The sequence below is a fragment of the Arvicola amphibius genome, chromosome 14 (genome assembly GCF_903992535.2).
Source record: "Arvicola amphibius chromosome 14, mArvAmp1.2, whole genome shotgun sequence".
In the NCBI taxonomy this organism is placed as follows: Eukaryota; Metazoa; Chordata; class Mammalia; order Rodentia; family Cricetidae; genus Arvicola; species Arvicola amphibius.
This window is the reverse complement of record NC_052060.1, coordinates 43,464,051-43,480,336: the sequence shown is the minus strand read 5'-3', so window position 1 is coordinate 43,480,336 and position 16,286 is coordinate 43,464,051. Positions and strand designations below refer to the sequence as shown.

The window sequence follows — 16,286 nt, the reverse complement described above, 5'->3', positions numbered from 1 at the left end:
AAAGCCATGAGTCTGGGAAAGGGACAGGCATGTGAGGTGACAGGAGCAGGAGCAAATAAGAGAGGCTGGTGTGAGAAAAGCACCCAGAATCCGCTACAATACATGCATGGCATTGCTAGGAACTTAATTAAAAAGCTAGGGGAAAAACTCTTATGATACATTTTCAAGATATTTAGATTTTTCTCAATTACATTTATGTGTAAATGTATGTGTGATGCAGGTATCCAAGGATGCCAGGCATGTTCGATCACACTGAAGCCAGGCTCACAGTGGTTTGGAGCTACCAGATGTGTGTGGGTGCTGGGATCTGAGTCAGATCCTAGGCAAGAGAAGTATGCACTCTTATTGCTGAGTCAACTCTCCAGCCCTATCCTGATGTATTTTTCTGTATGACTATGTGCTATTAAATCATAGCCCAGATAATATGTTATACAGTCAATAGGGTGGCATATCAAATTAAAATATGCAGAATACGTAGAGACATGCAAAATAAAATTGTAAGTCAAGATAATAGACAGTTAACTCCAAAGGGATGCAACCACTAAGCTCTTTAGCTAATTTTACAGTCACTTGTACCTGTCCTAGACAAACTTTAAGCAGTGAACTCAAAAGACTGTCTCTGATCCTTTCAAGGTAACTTTAAAGACAAAAGAAATTAAAAAAAAAAACTCTGTGCTAATGGTATATCAGTCTTTCCTTTGACAGACTAGAATAATCAGAAATCCTCTGCTAAGAGTCCAGTGTCACAAGTTCTGGATTCCAGACATTCAGCCTTCCAGCAACACATCTGTCAAGATCAAAGGTCCAACATCTGTGGAAGAAACTCATATGATCTGCAGAATTAAAGTGTGAGAATGTGCTTAACTCTAACCATTTTGTGTGATAGATAATATTGTATATTTGTGTCTATATTTTCAGAATGTAACAGTTTTGAAAGAGATGACCGCCCCCATAAGTTCATGAGTGAACGCTTTATCACCAGTTGGTAGAACTGTTGGTAAAGGATTAGGGGGGTGTGGCCTTGTTGAAGGAGGTGGTCAGTCGTGGTGGATATTGAGGTTTCAACAAAGCTCACAGCATTCCCAGGTAGCTCTCTCTGCCCCATGGTTAACTCAGCATGCAAACTCTCAGCTACTTCTCTGGTGCCATGCTAGCCCGCTGCCATGCTCTCTATTATAATGGTCATGGACTCATCCTCTGAAACTATAAGCCCCTCAAAACTGTTTCTATATATGTTTCTTTAGTCATGGTGTCTTAGCAAAATAAAAAAGACTTTGTGTTGTGTGAGCTTACTCCAGTGTCATTCAGAATAAGATTTTCCTGAATGGCTGACCCAGACGATTGACAGCAGAGTGCTATACTGTAGATAAATTCAATATGAGTCAATATTATAATCATGTAGCCGGGTGGTGGTGGCGCACGCCTTTAATCCCAGCACTGGGGAGGCAGAAGCAGGCGGATCTCTGTGAGTTCGAGACCAGCCTGGTCTACAAGAGCTAGTTCCAGGACAGGCTCCAAAGCCACAGAGAAACCCTGTCTCGAAAAACCAAAAAAAAAAAAAAAATATTATAATCATGTTTGGCTTCTGTATAGTATTATTTTAGTGAAACACAACAGGTAACCTAAAGACCTATATATAATTGGGGCATTTAATACCAGATTTGAAAGGTCTAACATTAGGCTTTAATTTACTTCAAATACCTCTCTTCTATAAGGACAAACATCTTCATAAAATGTTATGCCTAAGTTAAGTGATTACTGACAGGAAGTTTTAAGCTTTTCAGAATTATAGAACATTTTACCAACATATAACTCATCAACACTTGTGCCTCTTCCAAAACATAAGATAATTTGCAACCTGACATTTTGGTTCAGAATAAGCTTCACTATTATTATATAAAATAGAACTCACTCCCACAATTATGGTTCCAGAAAAGATGATATTATGTTCAAAATGAATTTCCCAGTCATACTAACAAATGAAAAACCTTTTCATCTATAATAAAATTTAATGCATAGAATATGTTCCACTATTGAATAGGAAACTTACACAGAGCACACTATCAGCTTGCTGCAAACATGGGAGGTGTGTTAATGAATTGTTTTTACAGAGGTTTTTAGGCTAAATCATTCCGTGGAAATAAACATTATTTCTAGGGAACATCAGGTATATTATTTAAGTTGAAATAGAAAATTAAAAAAAAAAAAGAAAACAGAATGTGTTTTAGAATTTAAAATTCTCCACTTTGTTTTCATATTCTATTTCCTCCTAGGAACATTCCCACCATGACATCACACTGGAAGGGACCAAACCAAGTTTAGAATACCATGTGCAGCAGACAAAGCTGAGGGCAAAAGGTCAGTAAAGTGGCTCAGACACACAGAACCCCAAATGTCCTACAGATTCCTTTCTGAAGTGATTGGACATCCAGGTCCCACTTGCACATGTAAAATACACTATTAAGACATTTTCAACATGGCTTATCCATGTGCTAAATGTGAACCCGCCCACCCGGTTACCTAGATACTCTGTAACTGCTGGGTCCCAGCCATCCAGGAAGCCGGAAACAGTTTAAACTAATCTGAGAATGAGTATGATTTAGTCAGCCAATGAGAGGCTGGTTTTCTGATTTGAGTTACACGAACTGGAGAAACAAGAGTTCGTTTAATGATGAAAGACAAGAAGGCCGGTAGTGAGACCCTCTCGCAGTCCATGGGGTAGAGACAAGTTTTAGTATATTTTATCAGCAGCAGCCACCCGTGTCCCAGCACCTGCCTTTTACTCCTGTCACGGTCTTCACAGAATTCATAAACACATACATTTGTATGCAGGTATACATTCTTTATATCTGCTTATCCACTTATGCCTTCATAAACCCCAGCACTGTAAAACAGGTTCCGGCCTATGAGGGAGGGCCAAAGCCTCACCTGTAGAAATACGAACACCCCCTGACTGTATTGTGAGTGAAATGTTCCTGAGTCTTCTCATTCCCGAAGTCCTCCAGGGGGTCCGACCACAGGATGTCACACATGGGCCCGTAAGCAGGTGGTTCTTTGAATCGGTCTAACTAAGAAAAATAGAAGACAGAGAACAAAATACTCATCTTTGGACACTCAGAATTCAGAACACACAGGAAGGCAGCTCTGAGGGATGACCATCCGCGCCCACCCCTCAGCCTCTGACGGTGCCCACTTTACCCTCACTCCTCTTACTTCTTGGCTTTTCCTCTCTTCTTCCTCATGATGAGATAAATATATACCCACGTAGTCTGTGCCTTCGCCTCTCCCTTTGCCTCTCTGTCTATTTAATCCTTACACTTTCCTCTTGTTTCTCTCCACCCATTTCCTTTTCATCTTTCTCTCATTTTTTTTTCATCCAAATAACACAGTCCCTATCACAGTTTCAATCTATTCCTGTCTTATCTGTGAAGGAGGAGCTTGACTTTGTTCTGTCTACCACCCGCAGAGAACTGTCATTTAAAACCTGGATGGGAATCCCAACCTGGATGGGAATCCCCGTGATGCCCTTTTTAACATGAGAGAAGGATTTTGAGAATGGGTGGCTTTCGCTTTCTGAGGAGCCACTTGCTTGATGCCATGTTGACACTCGCTCCTCAGAAGCCACCTCTGCTTCCAGCATGGAGGCCATGCCACTGTGTTGCTGGTTTTGGTGCAAATAAGAGCGTTACAGTAAAGGAGCCCCACATTTCTCTAGACCCTGCTCACACTTCTGGGCTTTCGCATGGTTCTTGGGGCCTTCACATGGAATTAGTTTCCCTAGTGTCCACTGCGTGGCCATCATGACCACTGCAGTCTGTGCAAGACAACCCCAGAAGAAAGAGTAATGGTGCCTCATGGAAGAGGATATTGGCACACCAAGAAGAATATGTGTTTATTTAATGTGCTTTCATTTAATTCTTCAGGATTTATTTAAAACATAATGGTGTTATATGTATATTCGTGCACTGGCATGAACATGTGAGCACAGGTGGCCCCTACAGCCAGAAGAGGCATCCGATCCTTTGGGGCTGGGGTCACAGGTGGCTGAGAGTCACCTGACATGGCTGCTGGGAACCAAACTGCAGTCCTCTGCCACAGATATGTCTTTAGCCCCTTGTGTGATTTTTAAAGAAAAAAAAAAAAAAAAAAAAAACAATAGCACAGTTACTCTCCAATAGAAAAGAAAAAGCCTATCATTCCTTCTACTTCTGAGAATATAAGTCAGTTGCAGATTAATGACAGGATTCATAAAGAAGGAGTTGAATATTTGGCTTCCTGAGATAAAAAACAAATATTGATTTCATGGCAATAGATACTTATAAGGTAGAAATATATTTGTGATTTGATAAGTTATTTTCTCAGTTCTGTAAATTCCGATGAACATTACTAAGGGAACAGTAAGCAGCACAAAAATGATTATTAATTTTAAAGTTCAGGTTCATCATTTCTTTCTGTCAATGACTACAGTTACAGTTAACACAATAGTTAAAGAGCTAAGTCCTTTCTGTTTTTTTTTTCCCTCAAAAGCAGTAAAAGGGTTATAGGAAGGATTTTCAGCACTTCCTCCTGTTGGAAGGATGCTTGATACACTTTGCATCTTTCATTTAGGCCCATGAATTTGTCAATGTCATCAAGCACAACACACATGCATGTGTGTGGTTCCCAGCATCTGCTAGCAAGCAAGGTTGGTTGCTTATAGTGTCACATTTTCCATTCCCCTGCCATGATAAGCTATATAGTTCCTAGTATACAGGCTGCGTGATTTTATTTCATCACTAAACACAGTGGAAAATACTACTTACTAAATTAATATTAACTAAAGACAGCTCCTATAATTAACTTGGAACTGCTGCTCAGAATACAAATTTGTGAGGCAGCAATGGAAACATTCAAGTTCAAGAAACTAAAAAAAAAGTATCAGTTACTCAAATGACATCATTGGATCTTGTGTATGAATATCCACAGGCAGAATTTGAGTTATGTACATGAGGAATCTTAAGTAGGCTACTACTTGAGCAAAACTTGTATACTCGTTGGCATTCAGGTTACTGGATGACTTGTTTGAAGCCAGAGTTTACTTACAGCATATCAGGCTCAAATAAATACCAGACAGCATGTATCTTTCTAGCAAAACTCAGCCGAATTCCAACTTGAGTAGTTGAAATGCAGTAATTCAGAATAATTTCAGTTACCCATTCCTTCTAACGTGACTGGCAAGAATAGTAAAAGGGGGTCAGACTCATCTCTGTACTTGCTTCTCTGATGGGGAGAGTGTAATCCCTTTTTCCCAGGGCTCTAAAAGGCAGGGAGACGTGTCTGAGACAGACTTTACGCATCAGTAATTCCTGCAGGACAAAAACGTGGCTTTGGTTTCTTAGCTAAAAGCTTAGTGGAGAAAATTATATCCAAATTACGATCCAGTATGTTTTATACTTGCACACACAAATGTCATGTGTTAGACAACTACAAGCATATGTGCAGATGATACAGGAAAATGTTTTTATTGTGCTTTCTTTTGGAGATTTGGGCACCAAAAGTACAATAATATTCTTTTTAATAATCTCCCATGTCTTTTCTTACATTGCCGCATTAATAGAATATAAACATCGAGAAATAAAACATTATTTCTGCTGTGCAGCACCGTCACGTATTATTGCATTGTTTTATGAAAAGGAGACAATACGCTTCCTCATTCCACCTCAGTTATCCTTCTGCTGGGAAATGACAGAAAACACAAAGTCAAAGCATGCTTCGGGGGAAAAAATGCTGCTACTTTTAATACAGTCAACACAATACTACCTTTGCCTTTGCTAAATGCTGACTTCAATATTATGTATTGGAAGAACAAGAACGAAGACTATCATGATAAAAAAAAAAACATTTTAAAGGTTAAGGTGTGCTATTTCCCCAAAGACCAAGTAACGTTCCCAATTCAGCATATGATGGACTATTTGAAAAAAAGGAAAATGAAACTGCCCATATGCGTTAGAGATCAAATACATGATTGTTTTCATGACAAATGCCACGTGCTCAGCCAAACCCCGAGGGTCTAGAGATGTATCTTCTCTTAAAGCTAACAATCTGATAAAAGTCAGGGAGATGTGAGCACGTTCAGTTATTTTAAATAAAAACTCTGCAAGCAGTGACAGGGGTGGGACAAGTGAGATTGTCTAGTACCTGCTGAAGGACAGAGAACGAGCAGACCCGGACAATAATAGAGCTTACTTTTCTGATGTCATCTAGAGTGTTAATCTCTGGGGACAAACCACCATGGACACACAGGAACTGCTGGTTCATCAGTGCGGCCAGGGGAAGGCAGTCGAAGGCATCCATACAGGCATCATAAACTCGTTCTGAATACTTTATTTTACCTTTGAAATACAGTGAGAAGGAAAAAGTTACTGTCATGCCTTAGTGACGAGAAACATTTTATTGAACTCACTTTGGCTCTTTTAAATGTTTTCTTGCCAGGGTAATATGAATGTGACCCTTCAAAACAGTATCAATATGATTTCCAACATTCACAGATTAACCTTCATATATAATATTTTCTATTTCTGCTATTTCTCCATATTGTTTACTTTTTATAACTTTTGCCTATAAATTCAAGACCTTTTACACACATATGTATACACACATATGTATACACACATATGTACACACACATATGCATACACACATATGTATATACACACATACATACACATTTGAATAAGTGAAGACAACTGAAAGAGGACCATAAAGCTGGTTCATATTTCCCATAAGATTTTGGAGAAAAGCCATAGCCAAGAAACTTTCTGAAGCTTTTTCTGCCTCACAGAGTTCTTATTTCCCCATATTGACTCACAGCTAATGCTTTTAGGAAAGTCTTTATGCTTCACTGAATATGAAACCAAATTACAGAGAGAAAAAGAATTAAAGTTTCAGTAAACAACGGGGAAAACAGACAGGGGGAAAACAGAATTTATACAAAAAGCTTTCCTTTATCCAAGTATCTATATCTAATGGAAGGAATCAGCTTTCATTTTGTCTAATGTCCTAGAGGCTGATATCTATTTAAGCTGCAAAACAGAGGTTCAATTTGGCCCCATTTTCTTCTCTGGACTTGACTAAGACGAAATACTTTCCTAAACACTAGTTGCATACTATGAGACACATGAAACTTTAGCTCAGATTAATAGGGCCACTTGATAAAACCTATGATTAAAAAAACACATTCTGGCTCAATCCTATGCAGGCCTTGTATAGGTTACCACAGCCAATGTAAGTTCATGAGTACAGGGGTCTGTCATGCTCAGAAGATACTGTTTTGTTCTCTACTTCCCAGCTCCTGCTTCTTACGATCTTTCTGTCGCTTTTCTAGCATTGGAACAGAAAGAATCCATGAGCTCTGCACTATCTGACACACTATGGACAGCTGACAGCCTCTGTAGGAGGATGAGTTAGTTTTCTTTAAGGGGTTAGGGTAGGGTAAGTTGATGACGTTCTATTGGATGGGCCCACATCTAGGAGTATATGAGCAATATAAATTGGAATTGGAAGGTTGGATAAAACACAAAATTCTGGGTGTAGGGATATGGAAGTGAACCAGGGAGTAGTTAGAGGGTGGGGTGGAGAGTCCATATGACCAAAGACAATTGTATGCTATTCTGTAAGAATTATAAACAGAATTTAAAATTAAATGTTTCATTAAACTGCCCATGTTTAGAAAGATATGAAACGTCACCTAAAGCTTTGACGTTTATGCAGAGAATAATAACATAGTATGCTTTCATTTATCAGTTGAAATAATAATGTAGTATATATGACATTAAAGGAAAAAGTTGCAGTATACTTACATTCTTGTTTAAATGTGAAATACTCTGTTAGATGTCTACATTCATGATTTCCACGAAGTAAAAACAGTGTTTTGGGGTAAAGAATTTTCAAGGCCCACAAATACAGCACACACTAAAGAAAAAAATAAACAGAAAATAAGCATCTTCCATTGTATTTGAGCATTTCATCAATTAACAAGAACTCAATGTATTATGGACAACCTTCTTAACTCAGAGGATACTGAGAGGCAAAGAGAATACAACCTAACATACCACTTGCGACAAATCTCTCGGCATCTGATTAATTTTTTTAAAGTTACATTTATTTATGCATCTTTATGTGTGCATGAGCACATGAGTGGAGGGCAGTGGACGCCACACTGGAGAAGGCTCTCTGCTGGACTCAGGAGGTCAGAAGCAGCAGGAAGCGCCTTTACCCACCGAGCAATATTGCCAGCACTCATCTTGTCCTTTATTTCAATGCCTTTGTTATAGAAAGCAGAGCCCTATAAATTTTTAGACAAAATATAATTAAACCGAAGAGCAGGGAGTCTCAACACATTCACTACAAAAACAGGGAATACATGGCTTGCACCTTAAAACTCTCAAATTAGTTAATTGAACATTTTAGATTGTGTGGCTAGCTACACACGGATCAGGTGTGGAGTAAATCGTCGTTGGCACAAACTTTATAGAGATGAGGTATAAGTGGAACCATCAAATATTAATACCAATATACCCTCAAGTGTCATTCATTAAGAAGCCACACAGAGCAGAAAACGATTCTTAGAAAAAAACAAGCATGCTGTCTCCTCTCCATGAAGCTTGTGTTCCCAAAGTGCAGGCAAGGCAAGGACTCCGCGGATGTACGGACAGACCAGACTCTGATCACGAAAACACACATAATATTTACAGTTCTTTCATCAGTCTTCCAACACAAAGTAGGCACACTGCGATCCTAAAGAGAAAACCTGTAGAAAACGAATCTGCTGGCTACCTGGGAAAGATATTCACCTGCAAAGGATATTCGTCTGATAGCTTCTGTGGTAATTTACCAAAGCGTGGAAATATTTATGCTTGAACATATAGTCCAGGGGTTTTGGGAAAATACTAATTAAGGAGACAAATGTATATTACTGTAACATTCCAACACGTCATCTTCAAATATGACACAGTGATTGAAGTAAGGAAAATCAACAGTTTGGCGTGTGTGTGTGTGTGTGTGTGTGTGTGTGTGTGTGTGTATGAATGATTGTTTTTCCAACTATAGCATTCGCTAAAGTTCATGTTATTAAGATATTAGCATATCTGAAGAGCTGACCAAGCATCCTCCATAAGTGGCCCTTGAAGCAGCATGACCCTCTGTGCCTGCAAATCTCTGTACCATCTCAGTGCCTAATGAGTCCTTTCTAGGAATCCTATTTTAGAACTATAGTTACATGTTTAAATAAAAGGTGTTTGTATGATTCAAGTTCACCTCATATTTCAGAGAAGGCATTTATTACATGCCATGAACGTCAATGAGAGGCTTGTTACCAGTTCAACGTTGTGAAGATTTCCCCTTGACGCAGGTGGTGTGTATGTACACACTTAACTACTCGTAAGCTGGCAGTTAAGTTGGAAGGCCTAATTTGGAAGAGGAATGGGTTATATAAAGACCCTTTAAACATATGCTAACAGGTGCTTGGAAACAGTATGCCAAAAAGCACTAAAGCCTTACTTGGACTCATCAGTTTGCTCTAAGCAGTCTAGAAGGCTGGCATCCCTGCGTGCATCTTACATTGTTGGCTTTGTCTTGAACCTCTAGACCAGAATCCTGCTTAACTATGGCATGTTAATCACGCCTATCTGTGTAAAGCCAGTACTACCCAATTGCCTTGATGGAGGACAGCACACAGGTGACAGGAATTGAGGCATCTTCCTGTCAGGTCATACCATGTTCTTAGGGTCCGTCATTGTCCTAATCCTGCAGTTACACCAGCTTTAAGGACCAGCAGGGTTTCCCAACATATTATCCTTTGAGGAGCTCACCCTCAAGCAGAGGCAGTGGCCACAGGGAAGCTGGGTTGTTCTCTCAAGCAACAGAGCAAGGGAGACTTGCAGAACAAGCAACAGGAACATGTGCAAGGCCAGATCTGGTACAGCCAGACCTCAAGGACACTGGGATTTCCTAGCTGTGTGGCACCTGTCCCCAAGCCAATTCTCCCACCACTTAAACTTGAAACTCATCAGTATTCTGAAGACTGACTTGCGGGTCATGAAATTCCTTTTCTGTTCCTCTCCTCAGTGAGCTGTGTCGATTCAAAGTCTTGTTTTCTGTCTTTTACTCCTGGTCTCCGTAACTGGACAATCACGGCAGGTGGCTAGACCTAGTCTGCTGGGAGTCCTGGGCTTTTGCTATTGAGTCTAGTACACGTGCACTACCGAGATTCCTACATGAGTGAGTCTTATTTACAGTTCAGTGAGAATGCATAAGGCCTAGCTAGTTAGATCAGATTTCTTTTTAAGTTTTTGAGTACAACTCACATAACACTAGATGAACATTTCACACGCAACTCTATGAAAATTTACACATATGCACCCCATTAAACCTCTACATAGACCTAGAACCCACAACACTCTCATGTTCCCTCCTCATGACTCACTTTTTGAAAAATTTAGCTGAAATTCTGACCTCTTTAGATTTATTTATTTCCCTATCACAATTTATTTTAAAATAAAGCAATTATCTCTCCATCTAAAATCTAAACTGTATTTTGCAAGCCCACTCAACTACCTGGGAGACTAGAGGAATTGCATCTGAAGACCCACATTTTCTTTTTGGCAGTGCTTAAAGATCTTATTCCGTCTGACACTGGCATGCAGCCTTTTAACTTTATCCCTCTAGTCTTAATTACTAAAATTCTTTCATAACTGAAACCTTCTAAGAGATATTCAGAAATGTTCCATGCTAAATATTCCTAGTATTTATAAGTGTACATTTTAAAATGATGCAATGTACAGCTCCTTTATGGATGTAAAATACCGAACATGTGATAGACACTTGGGAAATATTAACCCTATCTTTAAAAAAGAAAAGGTGGGGACAAAAGAGGGGGAAAAGGAGGGGAACAATAAACAAAAACAAAAAAGAGGAAGAGAAAAAACAAGGAGAGGAGGGGAAAGAAAAAGAAAAATAAAGGAAGGAAAATAACTCAATTTTCCAAATTCTTGGCCCAAAGTATTCTCAAATGCGAGTCATTTTTTTTCCACACATTATTTCCTTTTCTCCTGTGGCAAGCATAAAATATCTTCCAAACACTAAATAAGACCGCAAACACAGCCAGCATGGAAGAAATGGCATGGTAAATGAAAGGGCAAGGGTGGACTGGAGGGTGGAGCTCTGCCAGCCTTCACCCTCAACATCTGCTGGGGAGGACTGCCAAGCATAGCAAGGTCTTCTCACTGGCGGCTGCTTTGTCATATAAAGCCCCAGCGTTCTGAAAAGCTGAAGCTCTTTAACAAAACCATGACCTCAGATTTGCTGTAAAGTACAGACTCCTTAAAATTGTCACAAGCAAATGAAGCAAGCAGTGTCACTCAGGTGTCTGTTAGTAGGCGATGGCCATGAGCCAGCATTTCACCGTCTGAGTTCGTTAAGGCGGGAAGAGCTAGTGCTAGGGTCCATGGACCCTTCTGCATAGTAAGGATGTAAATGAGCCATAGAGATCACTTCAAATCCCCTTACCATTGCTACTGCTAACTAAACAAGAATTCACAACTTCTAGTTAGAGTTACTCAACATGAAAGATTGCACTGATTTCTATCATAGACATAGTTTTGGCCAATTTATGACTCATTCTTAATAAGGCAGCACTAAGAACATTGTCGTCTTCGTCCACAGATAAAAAGTGCTGTGATTTACTTAGTAATTTAAGCATTTAGATGGACAGCCTTCTTTCAAAATTGCATGGAGTTCTTAGGAACTGCAAGGCAGCACGAGAGGCAAGGAAGTGAAAAGGAGAATACTGTAGCTACATACAGACCAGCTCCCTAAACTGGTAACTACCCATGCTTCAAAACATCCTAATCAAAAAGGATGCTTGTGTGTCATGGATGGCCAAGTGCAGGCTATCACATAAACCTGGAAAGGATTCAAACTCCTGCAATATGGAACACGACTCCTCTAAGACACCACTTGTCTGGTCTGACATATACACCATGAAGTGGCCGTTCAAGACCAGTGCCCTGTCAGAACCGCTGGCTTCCAAGCCTGGTGGCCCTGCTTTTTCATCTCGGACATGTGATCTACTGCTTGCTTCTTATTTTCAGGCGGCAGTAAGGAATGCTGCCTGGCTTTCTGTGGTTCACACTGACCCACAAGTTCACAGCTAATAAACATAACAACCTTTCACACTTCAGTGTGCTGGAGGCCGTAGAGGCCTGGGCTGAGGTCTGAATGAAAGCATCTCAGGAGAGGCCAGCTCACTGCCACCTCAAGGTGGTATGCTGCAGAATGCCTGCAGAGAGCCTAATGAAGTAAACACAGAAAACAGCTGTGCATGACTCTGGAGAAACACGCCCAGCTGTGGATCTAAATATACACATAGGCTTGATCAAAGAGACTAGGTAGGGTCATACAATCATCAGAAGGAGAAAGGTTTGTTGTAAGACAAATTACAGTTGAGAACAAAATTACTTCTTCCATCGCTACTCAAAAGCTAGCTTGTTTGGGGGTTCATTTTGTGGGGAATGATTTCTAATCATGGCAAAGAAGAGAAAGTAGGGTTAGTGGGGTGAGGGGGGAGTGCATAAAAGCAGTCTAAGTTGTCCACGGCAGGCTACCCAGAGCCTGCAACTGGAGTCCAAAGAGTTCATTAGAAATAGGACAAGTTCTTCTAAGTGGATTTGTTATGAAGTAAATGCAGGCACTCGCTTCATTGAGAGGATAAGCTTAGGCGAATACCTGTACTATAACCCCGAGTTATTGACACGGATCCAAAATGTATTGGAACCTAGTAGGATAACACACAGCAGAAAACTAAGCTCTTATTCTAGGCGCTTAGGAGACAGCAAATCTCATACACACAAAGAATATTTTGTATCTGATGATTTAAACCTAACAGGACAGGAGCATGTGTGCATGCTCATGGGCATATATGTGAATGTGTGGGATTATGTTTGAGCTTCTGCATTGCGGTGTGTCTATTTCTTCAGGTATACTCAATGAATACACTGCGACCAGCGCTGGAACAGTAGAAAGAGTACAGCCTTGGAATCCCAAGACCTCTCTCTGTCTTAGTGTCAACATCTTAGGAAAGGAAGGTACTCCAGACACCTTCTAAAACTGGAGGAGTGGGGGAGGAAAGAGTCCACTTATCAACTGATAACACTTTCAGCAGGCAAACCACAGCAGGCATCTAGAAATATTCTTAGAGTATTTCATACACATCAAGGGTTCTCAACCCTTCCTAATGCTGTGACCCCATAATACAGTTCCTCGTAGTCTGGTAACCTCTGACCATAAAATTATTTTCATTGTTACATCATGACTCGAATTCTATTATTGTTATGAATCATAATATAAATATCTGATATGCAAATGGTCTTAGGTAACCCTTGTGAAAGGGTTATTTGACCCCCCCAAAGGGGTTGTGACCCATAGGTTGAGAACCACTGGTATGCATGCTTGATCTGTTTCAATATGCTGATCATATCACAGCCACAGAAAAGCTACTCACAGGTCACAATTAGGTCAAAATTGTGACCATACTACCGCTGAAACATTTTGTCATTTTTGTGTGTATGTAGAAAGTTCATGGGTCTGTACTCATTTTAACTGAGAACCAGTTATGAAGATGGCATTTTGGACAAATGCATCTTAGAACGTTTTAATGTACTATGAGACCTACATTCAACATGGCACATCATTTTAGCTGGATACTTTGATCTTTGTATAAATTTTAAATTTCAAAATGAACACAATAGACAAAATATTACAACCCTCTTATTTCTAATATCAAGAGTGACTAAAGACTCTTTCAAAGAAAAACATATCCCAAGGACCAAATCAGAGATTTCTACTTTCCAAACATTTTTTTTAAATGGAGCTCTAAAAAACTCTGATTAGGAGATATTGAGAATATTTTAAATGGCCACAGATACAGAGCTGTAGTTTTTGTAGGAAAAGCAAACAGAACTAGAGTGTATCTCGATGTTATGATGATACTTCCCTAGTGTACATGAGAGCCTGCTTCAATCCCTAGCACTCTGAACCTAGAACAGCTTCCATGCCAGGGTTTGGTTCTCTGTAGAGTATGTATAATCCTAGTTCCTTGTTAGACTTACATTTCTAGAGAGCAAGGATATACTTTACATTTCTCCATAGTCGGAATAATAGTGTTTGTGTATACATTTATCGGTGACAAAATACTCGAACATGTTTATGTCCATTTATAATGGTTTATATATACATATAAACTATACATGTACATGTACACATATGTACATACATAAAGAGAGAACGAGTTTCAATTTTTAATTGCAGGTAACTAAATACCCCAAATATCCAGTTGATAGGTTTGAGGTTGACACACTGTATTAACATTAAGTGTCTCTTAAGTAAATTCTTTTTTGCTTGTTTGTTTTGCTCTTTTGGTTTTTCAAGACAGGGTTTCACTGTAGCTTTAGAGCCTGTCCTGGAACTCACCCTTATAGACCAGGCTGGCCTCGAGATCACCCTGCTTCTGCCTCCCAAGTGCTGGGATTAAGGTGTGCACCACCACTGCCCGGCTTGTAAATCTAATACTAAAATATTTTAAAACCTTTTTCTGTATGATGGTTGTGAGTCAATGGTGCGAGGCATCAGCCATGCTGCCTTAATGCATGAAAACAGTGCTCCTTCTTATCCATTGTTCTCTTAGGAGCACATATTGACTAGTATCTATGAGCTTCAGCTTCAAAATTTCCTCTTACAGAAACCATGTTCTCCCAGTATAACTGTTGGGCCCTCCCTGAGACATCATGAGACTTGAGTACAAGGTCTTGCTTTTATTTTGAATGTAATTTCTATTCCCTTAAAGTAGATGATGATGATGGAAAAGCTGATGAAGAGCCTCTACTCAAGGAATATCTCTTCTACTTTGACTAATTAATGACTCGGACAAATTTCCTAGTTATGATAGGTGCCATGATCTAGCAGCTGCCAGTGTCCTCACACTGGCACGCCATCATTCTGTTTCCATTCGTGAAAGTGACTTACTCTCATAACCATAAGCCATAGATATGGCAACTCAAGTCCCGTTATGCTATCAACTCTAATTAGTTCTTTCAATCAATTTTCAAGAAGAGCAAAAGACAACATTTTACCATTTCGTCATCCTTCTGCATAAAAAAATACAGGATTATTTATAACCTTAAGTGTACTGAAATTGATGGCTACATTCTAGATTTCTGCAAGGTGTTTATTTCCCTACCTTATTACAGTATCAGAGATCCATAATGGGTTAAGAGGAACCCATGTGTACTTACTTCGATACTGAAGTACCCTCTGTCAACATAGTCCCCTAAGAAGAGGTAGCGAGTGTTGGCAGGGGATCCTCCCACTTCAAAGAGCTTCATCAAGTCAAAGAACTGTCCATGGATGTCCCCACAAACTGAAAGATAAAACAGAGTTCATGGCAATTTTAGCTTATGTGACTGAGTCATATAATAAAATTTGCAGAGCAGGAGAAATGAGACGGAAAAGCCACGCCCTTTGCTGAGGATGCCAGAGTTCCTGAGTGGCACATCTTGCTCTGTCGTTCAGGTTTCCTAACTCACAACTTCACCGGGAAAAAGGTGCTGCTAAGAACCGCAACAGCAATGGATGTTGTTGTAATACATAAAGCAATTTTGCAAGAGATCCTGTTAAGAAATTTGATTTTTCCCAAGTTCCTTCTAACATTGTCATGGGATAAGAATTAATTGTACACATAAGAAAGGAGGGAACGACAGGTCAAGGATCTGGCACAATCTATGTCCAATGGAGGTGTGAATTCTACCCACTATGCATTATTGTTTTGGAAAGAAAAAAATGGCGATGTGCGTAAGAAATACTATGTTTTGCTAGGTCTAATATGCAACTGACAAATTTAAATACTAAAAGAATGTTTTTCTAAGATATATTATTAATTGTCAAAACATTTTTGTAAAGTATATCTGAGGAACTGTAATTGAATAAAATCACTAGGAACTGTTATTTCTTAAATTTTCAGTTTTGTAAGCTAGAAGTTTAGAAAGAATTTGGCTTTCTTTTTGTTTGGCACTTATTACTTCTATAAATGCTGAGACTCTCAAAGTTAACAGTATAATGTCTGCTATATGGAGGAGACATTAACATATGTCAAGTAGTTTGACAAGGTCACAGCCAAAAATGAACAATTGGAGCTTAAAGTCAGATTCATTTGATTAAAAAAGTTTTCTTTTTAATCACCATACGTTTTTATGTAC

General features: G+C 39.4%; 1 protein-coding gene across 1 annotated transcript in view; it reads right to left on the bottom strand.

Moving 5' to 3' along the window:
* The window catches only part of Ppp3ca (protein phosphatase 3 catalytic subunit alpha), a 288,992-nt gene that overhangs the window by 59,006 nt on the left and 213,700 nt on the right, over nucleotides 1-16,286 (bottom strand). Inside the window, exons 3-6 of the mRNA XM_038311330.1 lie at nucleotides 15,327-15,451; nucleotides 7,839-7,950; nucleotides 6,226-6,371; nucleotides 2,929-3,068 (exon numbers count right to left, since the gene is read on the bottom strand). Of these exons, the coding sequence (XP_038167258.1) occupies nucleotides 2,929-3,068; nucleotides 6,226-6,371; nucleotides 7,839-7,950; nucleotides 15,327-15,451 (523 nt within the window). The remainder of the gene's footprint in view (nucleotides 1-2,928; nucleotides 3,069-6,225; nucleotides 6,372-7,838; nucleotides 7,951-15,326; nucleotides 15,452-16,286) is intronic.